Source organism: Chenopodium album, chromosome 22 (assembly GCF_948465745.1).
Source record: "Chenopodium album chromosome 22, dcCheAlbu1.1, whole genome shotgun sequence".
In the NCBI taxonomy this organism is placed as follows: Eukaryota; Viridiplantae; Streptophyta; class Magnoliopsida; order Caryophyllales; family Amaranthaceae; genus Chenopodium; species Chenopodium album.
The window spans coordinates 9,510,303-9,522,013 of NC_137855.1; the positions used below are offsets into that span (position 1 = coordinate 9,510,303).

Genomic DNA, 11,711 nt, shown 5'->3' on the forward strand with positions numbered 1-11,711 from the left:
GAGGTTTTTACATTTTTGGCGCTTGCATGGCCACTAGCCCACCACTCTTCCATTTCCAACCTTACTCCAATTCTCTGGTTCATCTTCTCCAATACACCTTTAAATATCTTCCATTTTAAAACCCCTAAAAAAAATTAATAATTTCACCTTCAAAATCCAAGCTTTCATCAATGGCGACTGCCTTACTTCTCGAACCTTCAGCATTAACCACCACTAAACACCCTAATTTTCTCTCTCCTCAATCCACCCCTCTTTTGCGTCCTTACCCAATTCGATTAACCTCATTATCCCCCTTTTCTTCCCCTTCTATAAACCCTAAATTTTCCCCAAAACCCTTCAAATTCACCCCCAAATGCGACGCCAAAAACCCGAATTCTCCCGATTCCGAACTGGGTATCAAGGAGAAGACCCTAAATTCAATTGGGTTTGTTCTTGATAAGATTTCTGAGGCCTTAAAGGCGCTTAAGAAGCCTGCAATTGCAGCTTTATTAGTGGGTGCTTTGTTAATGTATGACCCAAATTCTGCTTTGGCGGCTTCTGGTGGGAGAATGGGAGGGCGATCATTTTCTTCAAGATCGTCGATGTCAGGGTCTAAGAGCTACTCTGTTCGGCCCTCGAGTCCCGGGTTTTCGCAATCGGTACCGTATTTCGCACCATCGCCATTTGGGGGTGCTGGGTTGTATGTTGGACCGGCGTTTGGGGTTGGAGCTGGTTCCAGTTTGTTCTTTATTATGATGGGATTTGCTGCATTTATTTTGGTTTCTGGGTTTCTTTCTGATCGGTCTGATGGTGGGGTTTTGACTGCTACTGAGAAAACTAGTGTGATCAAGCTTCAGGTAATGTGTTTTTTTCTGCTTTGGTTTTTAGCTTGGTTAACATTTTAGTGGTAGAGTAGCTTTTTATGTTCTAATTTGGAAATTACTCATTTAAATTTCAACTATGGATGTTTGGAAATTGTGTAAAGAATTTTACTTTGTGTATCATTTGCCTGGTTTTCATTTGGTAATACGTATTAGAGTTAGACAAGAGTGTACTGGGGTGCTTAACTTATAACTCTGAATCCATCCTACTTTAGTAGGCCCCAGTTGGTACGATGTCTTTTTTATGAAATTGGCTTGATATACCATAATCTCCCTTGGTGAATTTTGTGATTATTGAGAACAATCATCTTATTAAGTTACCGCACATCAAATCTTAATAATAGTAAGAGTAATTTGGGGAAAATTATGGTTTTGCTTACTAAATATGAATAGTGGCCTATTATTTTCGAATGTTCCAAAGTAGAATGTGGCTTTGTTAAAGTGGGATGCAGGGAGTAGTGGCCTTGACTAGTGTATTGCTATCTAGTTCAATAACTTGGGAATTGAGTTAGGAGGGCTTGAAGTACAGCTTGAAGGATTGGTAGATTTGGTACTGTTGCTTTTTTCAAATAGTGCTAAAATTTTGAGATACTTTCACTTGGTGATGGGGATGGAGAAGTTGAGAACAAGAGAACTATTATTTTGGAAAATCATTTAACTTATATAGGACTCTAGATGGTTGTATATGTGACATAGAAGACTTTAATTTTATTGCTCATAGGAATCCTATGGTGCTTATCATTATTCCTTAATAATGGTTGTTTGTGGTTCACTTGTTCCCGAAACAACAACCTTTTTACCGGTTTAGGTTGGCTAGGGATAAAACTCTGCTGTGCATCTGGACCTTTTTTGAATCCACCATGTCCATTTGTTGAAGTCTTACATTATGTTTCTAAGTATTGTTACAGGGCTCTCGTTGCATGCATTATTTGCAGAAAATTGGCTAGACTATTTTTGGAAGTATTGAACCGTGCTCCTAAGTATTGTAATATAGCCTCTATTGAATGCGTAATTTGAATTTCGTGGTCCATATTATTGCTGTTACTTATTCATTAGTTCTGATTATAGGTTGGACTGTTGGGCATGGCACGATCACTTCAAAGTGATCTCAACCGGATTGCTGAAGTTGCTGATACATCAACCCCAGAAGGTCTAAACTTTGTTTTAACAGGTGGGTCTTGCATTCTATTGTTCATTACATTAGTCTTTCTCTGCTTAAAATACTATGTCCATTTGTGATTTTTCATTCCATGGAAGTGTATAGCTTCTGTGGCATGTAATTATATCTGACTTCATACTATTGCTATGGTAGTATGGTGTGCCTGGCATGTGATTGTTGTCTATTAAGATGAAATTAGGGAGTGAAGCTAGCAGGGGTTGAATGACTCCTATTTATGGTATTACTTGAAGCCATGATATTGCCTAGACCTTTTTGGGATTGGTTTGAAATTGCTGTATAATCTTCTTGCAACTTATAGCCCTTGTTGATTCATTTATTGGCAGTTGAGAGGACAACAACAGTGTAGTGTTTAGTTGGTTTCGGCTTGATTAGAAAAGCTATGGTAAAGGTGCCTGATTGTCTTTTTAAGTCAGTGGCGGTTAAGGGTTTTTTTTTTCCCCCATAGCAACTAGCTACTGCTGCCTTTAGGGGTCGCAACTATGATTGCCGATAAGTGTAGACTAATGTGGGTTGTGAATATCTACTAATACCTCAGATTTGCAGCTGACTAGCAGCTTCTTAATTTTTTTCCAATTATATTTGTGTGAATGCTTTATAGATAAAGTAGCTTTTACTGTGTTCTTTACTTTGCTCTCTTTCCTTTTTTTTTGGTGTGTATGTGGTTGTTGGGGGGGGGGGGGGGGAGAATAGGAGGAGTGATTAGAGTCGTTAATTACGGTTTTCATGAATTGAGTATAATTTTATGTACGAAGTAATGAATCACTTATTTTAAATTTATTGAGTGCTCTAATGATGATTGATTCAGAATATTATCATATTATCTTGGGAGGCTTTACTGTATTTGCTTTCTCCTTTTCTGTTCTTCTCGGCATGTTATCTATGGTCTTAGCTGGAGGTTCTTTGTTTCTTCTTTTGGGTTGAGAGGGGGGTGGGGTGTTTTGTTGAAAGCCTATTCTTCTTTATCAACTTTGTCTTACGGGTGCGAGATTTGTTTAATTTTGATATTTGCAGAAACAATGCTGGCCTTGCTTCGTCATCCTGATTATTGCATCTCAGCTTATTCATCTGTGAGTTGATTTACTTTTGGATTGGGAATTATTTTTTGTTACAGAAATTAAAACTTATTATCTTTATTAATTATTACTTAGTTGTTTCACTCAGATGAGTTATTTTTAATTGATATGCTAATGTGACATCATTATAGAAAGAATTTATGTATTTAGTATCTGATATTATTTGTTTCTAAATTAGTTTCTTGTTTACTCCGTGTAATTCTGTTCTCATATGTTAATATTTTGTTTATAAGTATACTAATTATTTTGTTTTCTGCAAAATAATAGAAACCTATTGATTGGGAAAAAGAAAGTACAGTGTCCCCCTACTTTGATGTTGTGCTGGCCACATTGTGGGGAGTGGAGACACTTCTCATGTGATTATACTAGTGATTGGACTGGCTATTAACATTCCTATATATCGGCTGCCAGATACTCTATAATCCACACACCTTTCCATATTTTCATCACTAATGTCCTTGCAAGGTCCATTGATGATAGTGAAATCAGCTTCCCACTTCTTCATGAACAGGGACCGAGGGTGTAGATAGAAAGGACCAGAATTGGTAGCTAGGATGGCTGACTAATTTTGCATACAGGCAGTATATTGTAGAAGCTTGTGGGTCACCATCTTTTAATTTTTTGCTTGTGAGTTGATGTTACATGTCAAACCTGGTTATATGAGGCTAGAATTGGTAAAAAGAGAGGGAGCAGTGGGGATACTGCATCATATGGTATGTTTCCATAGAATAAAGTTTAGTCATTCCAGTGTGAAATCAAAGGAGTGTGGCAGGAAGGATAATTTGTGTTAGTTACTGCTTTGAATAGATATCTGACTGGTGATAAAAAAATTTTGTAAGTTGAGAGATATCTTTCTACTTTACTCCTCTTTATTTAGGCTGGCTGATTACTCAGCTTATCTTCTTTTTTATGCTTCCCTTAGCCTACACTTCTTTCACCCTATCTGATAGCTGAAGATTAATACCATTGATGTGATATGCAAGTTCTGCTAATGTTTGTGAAACAGAGAAAAACTGATGATTACTTCCCCCTGTCTTATGTCCCTTTTTTCTTAGGGAATGGGACTAGAGATCATCATTAAGGTGGGTATGCACAATTATCTTGATAAATTACAAGGATATAAGGATTTGGGTTTTTTCCCCCAACTCAAAGCCTTTTGAACTTACCTGAACTTGTTATATATCGGTTTTTTACCTGAAGTCTGAATTTACTCAAATTTATGATTCCTAAAAATATTTTTTGAGGTAATGAACAATGCTTAAGTGCATAAGCCTTAGTTCTAAAAAAAGAAAAAAAAAAAAAAGTGCATAAGCCTTAGACTTGGGTTGTTTTATACAAGCACACTACTGCATAATTTCGTATCATGGAAATTTTTAAGATAATGAGTTTGTTAGCTGTATGTAGCTCACCAAAAGTGAGTTTCTGTTTTAAACCAGATGTAACTAATTGAGTTAAGTCTGGATGGATCAATTTGAGAGCAACAGCTGGGATATTGTGTGATGGTAGGCTGGTAGCACCTCTGAGGTTGAAAGTTGAAATCTATAGGCCGACTATTAGACCATCGTTATTCTATGTGTTGGAATGTTGGCCTTTAGGAGTATTTGAGATTTGTTTGTTCAAAGGATATGTGTGAACAGCTTATGTGATATAATTTAGACTGAAGATATATGGAAAAAGGTTAGAGTTGTTGCTATTGAAGTCAAAATAAGAGAGAGCCATCTATTTTGATTTGAGCTTGTGGAGCATCAACCAAGAACATGCACCGATAAAAAACTAAGAAAGTGGACAAACTAAGAAAGTGGACAGTTGGGAATCTTGGGATTATGGGGATTTTAAGCCGAGGGAGGCCAAAGATGACTTAAATAGTGAGAGTTAAGAATGATTTGAGGAAATTAGGTTTAGTAAAGTGTATAGCACTTGATGGAAGTTAAATTGAGGGAGAGGATTGACATTGTCAGTCACTGAAGCTAAATTTATTGGCTCATGTGGGCGGCCCCATCATGTTGGGAATAAGACTTTAACATTGTTCATTGTTGTTCAATGTTCACCAAAGACTTGGTAAATCACTGAAATGTAGCTTCGTGAAGAGCTTTAATATGCTAATTGGTTTAATATTAGAGAAACTCTCTAGAGTGCAGGAAGACAACCAGAAATTCAGAATACATTTTCACCAAGTTGACTCTGGGCTACTGATAAGTGCATAACTATATCTTATCGCTTGGTCGTATCCATGCTATGAATTACTACTACGAAAAATTTAACCGTTGATCCTAAGGCCTTCCTGACCATGGAAAGGTGATCCTGCTTGCTGGCTAATTATACCGCTTCCATTGTCCCGGAATAATTGGAAAGGGAGAGTAAATGGATGTAATTTTCTAGAGTTGTTGGATGATGATATGTTAAAGCCATTTTGGATGTAGGTGTATCCGTGTATGACTTAATCCACAACCAACAAAGGATTATTCCTAAAATGATTACCTGATGGCTCATTCCAATTTGCTTATGATATACAACATCAAAGTTTGTTGAAGCACCTATCTAAGGCTTACCTTTGATCCAAACTGCTGTGAGTCTCATAGGCCCATAAACTGTAGGGAGGTGTTTGTGACAGAGGTAAAAAGAGGATTAAGCTCTCCCTTTCTCTTTTTCTTTTTCATTTTCATGGTTTGTTGGGATTGGGATTTGGATTACTTTGCCGGTTTGCCCTTAGTATATGATAACTGACTATTATTTTGGTATTCAGATTAATGCCAAGGTATTACTTTGTTAGTTGGGTTTTTTTTTTTTTTTTTTTGGGGGGGGGGGGGGGGGGGGGGTTGCTTTATGTTTCCCTTAATGCAGCAATATTCGTGACCTCACCTATTGATGTTGCTTTATGCTTATTTTTTATAAAATGGGTAATTGATATGATAATTTTGACAATCATCAGGTTGATATCAAAAAGAGTATTGAGGAGGGAGAAAAGAGGTTCAATCAACTTTCCATTGAGGAACGTGGTAAATTTGATGAAGAAACACTCGTAAATGTGAATAACTTAAAGAGGCAGAGCACCAAAAGCACGAGAGCCAGTGGATATAGCAACGAGTACATAGTGGTAATCATTAGATAACTTCTTATGCTGAATATACTAATTGCTTGCTGTTGTGAATTGAGTAACTCTGCCCTGGGGGGGGATTAGCATTTTCTTTTACTTTTGTTTCTGATGTGGCTTTTTCGTTGGTTATTAGTGTGATATTTTGGTCAATGAATCAAAAAATATGTTTGGTAAATGGTTTTTCAATAAGCCAAGATGAATAATATGTCAAGAGCAGCTTTTAGGCACCTTTTTTCAGCAAAAAGTGTACAAGTTGATCAATACTACACAGTAACATCTAAGATCTAACAACCAACAATTGATTTTACAAAACATCTTTATTACTGGCTAATGTAAATAGTTGACCGGCATTAAACAACTGATTGCCATCATGGTCATGGTTTGGTTGTATCTAGCTGATTCAAACAGTTGCCAAATAAGCCAAGTGAACTAGCCTATAATTGATTGCCATCATGTTAGTGGGCTCTTTGTATTGTTTGAGTTAGTAAAGATGTTTGATAAAACAATTTGTCAGTTTGTACAAAATGACTACAGTTTGGTAAAAACTGTCATTTTACTTATGATCTAGTTATTTCTATTGAAAAGTCATTTACCAAACATATTTTTTGGTTGTTTAGGCTAAAAGACGCAAACTAACCAAAATGCTAATAAAGCTTGCTTAAAAGCCATATTCTAAATAAGCCTCTTCTACTTAGCCATATTCTAAATGCTAATTGGATGCTATAGCATAATTGAGAATGGTGATGAAATTTGATAAATCTTCATTAGTTCTCATTCTGGAAATATTGAAATTCTTCTATCTTATGAAAGAAATTTAATGAATCTTCTATGGTCGTTTAGTCTAATGAAAGAAATAATAAAATTAACCTATAAATGCATAGTGTATAAATTCACAAGAGTGTCATGCCATTGGACATTGAGTCCTTGATATACAATAGATTTTGGGTCTAGCCATTGGAGCTTAAAAATATACTGCGTAGTTAACTAGTTATAGAAGTTTTTTGAGTCTCGCCAACAGTGGTGATCCCCCCCGTAATTTTTCTAGTTTTTCCGCAGCTTCAAGTCTATTTCAGCTCTGCTAGTAAGCATGGCTGGCTATTGCTGCATTCTTGTCATTTGATTTTGAACTTTATTTTTTACTTAATCCCTTATTCCCCGCTGCAAATTGAAAGGGTACTTGCTGGAGTTTAATGAAACTTCATTTTGTCTTAATAATCTTGTCTTAACTACTCAAGATTTTATTGCTGTAATGCCAATGTCAATATTTGTTCAGATTACCATTTTGGTGGCTGCTGAAGGAGTAGTTAAAATGCCTACCATAAACGGGAGCATGGATTTGAAAGAAGCCCTGCAAAAGCTTGGATCCATCCCGTCTAGTAAAACTATGGTAAGTAATCCTGCTTAATTTTCTTTCAATCCGTTCAAATATGAAGACAAGTAGATAATTTGCAAAAAAGGAAGTAAGAATAAGTTATGGGGGAACAAAGTCTGCTTATCTGATTCATTGTTACATCGTCTTGGGCGTATCTTTAAAAGATGTTAAAATCCTTGCAGGCAGTAGAGGTGCTTTGGACTCCTCAGAATGAAAATGATACATTGTCCGAGAGAGAATTACTTGAAGATTACCCCCTTTTGAAGCCTCTATGAGTACTGCTACTGCCCACGATTTTCTTTTACCTGTATATACCTCGAGGACTATGAGCTATACTGATAGGATATGTGTCTTATACTGACTGAATTGGAGTGTGACCATTTTTCTTCTTTTTTTTTTCTTTTTTTTTTGGGTGACCCTTCTTTTACGTCGTTTTTCTTTCCATTATATTGTAGGTTATATAACCTATAAGCGTTTGTAAGTAATACACTAATACACACCTCTTTGAGCTCCAGAAACTCTGAATTCAACGTTAATGACATATATGGTTACTGAGATTTTTCATGGATAAGTTGAAAACAAACGGTGTACATAATACTACAAAGTATTTAGATGAGAATAGTGTAGCGTTTTGGAGGGAAGGGCAAACACTTGGACTACGCTCATTACAACCACTGTGATGGTAACAAGTGATGAGGGGTTAAACAATACAGGTCAGTGGCGGAACCAGAGTTTTATCTCCGGGATCCTTAAAAATTCACAATAGTAATGGTGTTGGAAACAAAAATGCGCCAATTTAGATAATAAATTTTGAAAAATTCTTCATTAAGATTGTGAATGGTTGGTCTTTCACAATTCATTCCATTCAATCATAGGAATTTATTACGATAATATTCGCTTTCACCTCGTCTATTGAAGCATTGAAAGCTAGTTGAGTACTCTTAGAGATTACTCCGAATTAATGATGGTTGCAAGAATTTATTACAAGCTTTGCATAAGTTCGATTTGAATTTATAACTCCAACTTAGCCTCACGAGTGTATGTCAGAAATCAGAACAATTAAAATGATGTGATAGCCAGTATGAAGTTTGGTAATCATCTATGAAGATAGGCTTTCTAATTTTTTTTTAAAAAACGTGTAGAACAATGATGTAGAAGAAATTTAAAACTTGTGACTTTGAAAATATGAATAATATTTTGTTTATCCCCATCTACTATCTACGGAATACTTAAATACGTAGTAGTACTTATTGTATAAGACAAAGTGAATTTCGTCCCATTTTGTGCTATGACTTGTAAATTTCTGGTGAATTTCGTCCCATTTTGTGCTATGACTTGTAAATTTCTGATTGATCCTCAAGGAAGCAAGGATCACATTCTTGGACCATGACTTCAAGTAGCTTCTTACAATGGAAATGTTATAGATGTACGCTTTTGGTGCTAACTTTCTCTATATCTTTTCAACGAATTTGTAACTAAAATAGAAAAATATGAAATGATTAAGGGCATGTTCTGATTGATTGAATTGAGCTGAAGTGGAATAAATATTTTATGAGAGAAGGATATTAAGTATTGAACTGAACTTATTGGAACTGAACTGAACAAAATTGAACTGAAAATAATCTGAAAAGAACAGGCCCTAAGACTATTGTGTCAAAAATCCTAAAGGTTATAGTGTTTTACAATTTGATCAACCTTAATATATTTTAATCTTTATATGTAATTTTAGAATTAGCTAAGAGCCTACGACAATAGATGGCATAATAATCTTAGACCACCCAATAATTTCTCAATAGAACTCATGAATGTCTATTGAAATTCTTTCGAAAGTTAAGCCCAACTTAACAAGATTGAAATTAGGCAGCATAAAAATTTGTGTACAGAATTTGCTGAAGGCATATAGCTAGGTTTTGGCCTACTAGTAGTTTACAAGTCCTCTGTTGAATCTCATTGTAACCCACTTATGAGTGTCCCACATTAGAGAAAGAGAAGAGAAGGTTTCACTTTATAAGGTAGAGGAGTACCTCCTACCATCGCCAATTTGTTTTAGTATGGAAGCTCCAAAGCCTTGTTTGAGGACCTAACTCTCCTCCTCCTTGTTCGGGTTGCTCAGGCCCATTTCATATTGTTTCGAAATTTAACATCCTCGATCCAAAAAAAACAGCTCCCTGAAATGGAAAAATGAAAGGGAAAGGTATTGTAACAAAGGGACATATGACATTTCCAAGTATACATCAAATGGTCTTGTACGTAGTCTATGGGACACAAAAATGAAGTTGGCCTCAATCGATACCGATCATTCGTTCATTTCGACGTGCTATATTAAATGCGGACTTTGATACGTCCCAAATACATATCACCTTTAAAAAGATGTTGTATTACTGATCGAAAATTCCTACACTTGTTTGGTTTGCTTTTATTTATTATTTTTTGTCAAAAATCTATACCTGAATTGAGATTGGTTGTTTCACATTGAATAGCAAGAAGTCTATTGCCTAGTGAGTTAAAGAGTAATTTACTTATAACCAGTTGATTTTAGGATAGAATTCACTTTATATGAAGTTAAATTTTCTTTAACTATTCCTTAAATTTTATGAGCTACTCTACTTATTACCATCGTGGAGCCCTGCTATTTTAATACGTGGTCAAACCCCTTTAACATGAGATTGGTCGTGTTTATCCATCTTTTAATTTATCACTTACTCCGTAATAGTTAATACCATTGCACACATGTTTAACCATAGAATAATTAATAGTATAAATTTACATATAGCTTTAAATATTCACGGTAATTCATTACCTTTACCACCATTTACGAACACCAGCCAAATTGGCCGTAAATTTATAACTTATACAAAGTATTGTCATTAGAATATGATTTCTGCCTCAAATGATTCCTTAGCTTGATGGTGTGGATCTAACGTTACTTTCATTGGGGTTAGTTGAAGAATGGTGGGTGCAACCGAATCTCTCTTGTAAGCTTGAAATATTTAACTGGATTCCCATGCATGTATCATTCAATACCATTCAAATATTCAATATCTAAATATTCCTTCGTTTGTTTTATGTAATAAGAATCTCTAGATATTTTCCATTTTTTGTATAATTTTTGTAAAACTTTCTAAAGATGGCAGACAAATTAAATTTGTCATGAATAGCCTCATGATTAGATACATTTTTGTCCTTTGGAATATGGTTGATTGTAATTGAATTGACTTATAGTCCACCTTGGAATGCAATAGAGTAAGATTTAATGCATGCCAAAGTCCAACATTCAGAATGAATTTATAACCTTTGTAAAATTATAGAGTATGATGAGAAGGTTAAAAACCATCAGTAATCATGCACATATTGTATTTTAGAATTTATTTCACCCATTGTATTTCTCAAAAAGTTCCATATCTAGTCAGAAAATACCCATCAATTCTACATTATATACATACATCAAAATACTCTTTAAATGATCCATATCACTCTTTAAATGATCCATATTAGTAAAAAGGTGGATATAAGTCATTAAGTTGTTGGAAATTAGGATGGACTCAATTTTTTTTTAATTCGAGTTAAGTTACGTACACCTGCTTACCTATTATTTATTCAGTTTTGTAAAATTTTAGATATGATATAACATTGTATTATGTTGTAAGTTAATTATTAGCTCGAATAAACAATCAAAGACGTTAATTATAAGTTTAGGTTGGATTAAAATAGCTTATAAATAAAGGTTAGGATTACTTTAGATTCATTTCATATTTTGATCTGAGTCTGACAATTTAAGCAATTTGTTTCTGTTTTGTTTCAACTTGGAGGGTATTTAGGATGAAATTACAAGACTCGATCTATAATGGCACTCTAATAATATTGTAAGAGAAACGCATAAGGTAAATACTAAATATATACTGATTAACCAATTAAGGTATTTTGATATTACTTTTTCAAGATCTAATATGTTTTGACCTGAATATTTCTTGTTTAGTCTTTAATCTAAATTAATTTATTATCTTTTATATTTTGTCTACTTTGTAATGTCTAAGTTTAATTTAACAAGAACTAGTAATACAAGTAATAAGAATTGATGATGAGAACAAAGCCTAATAAGTTTAATAACTATTCATCAATAAGTCTACTACTT

General features: G+C 34.6%; 1 protein-coding gene across 1 annotated transcript; it reads left to right on the plus strand.

The window, feature by feature from the left end:
* Positions 1 to 35: 35 nt before the first annotated feature.
* On the plus strand, positions 36 to 8,143 carry LOC145606014 (FLUCTUATING-LIGHT-ACCLIMATION protein 1, chloroplastic-like). Its single transcript, XM_081662076.1, has 6 exons — positions 36 to 836; positions 1,929 to 2,031; positions 3,052 to 3,107; positions 6,043 to 6,207; positions 7,481 to 7,594; positions 7,762 to 8,143. The coding sequence occupies exons 1-6, from the start codon at positions 171 to 173 to the stop codon at positions 7,852 to 7,854; spliced, it is 1,197 nt and encodes a 398-aa protein (XP_081518202.1). The 5' UTR covers positions 36 to 170; the 3' UTR covers positions 7,855 to 8,143.
* Positions 8,144 to 11,711: the final 3,568 nt, after the last annotated feature.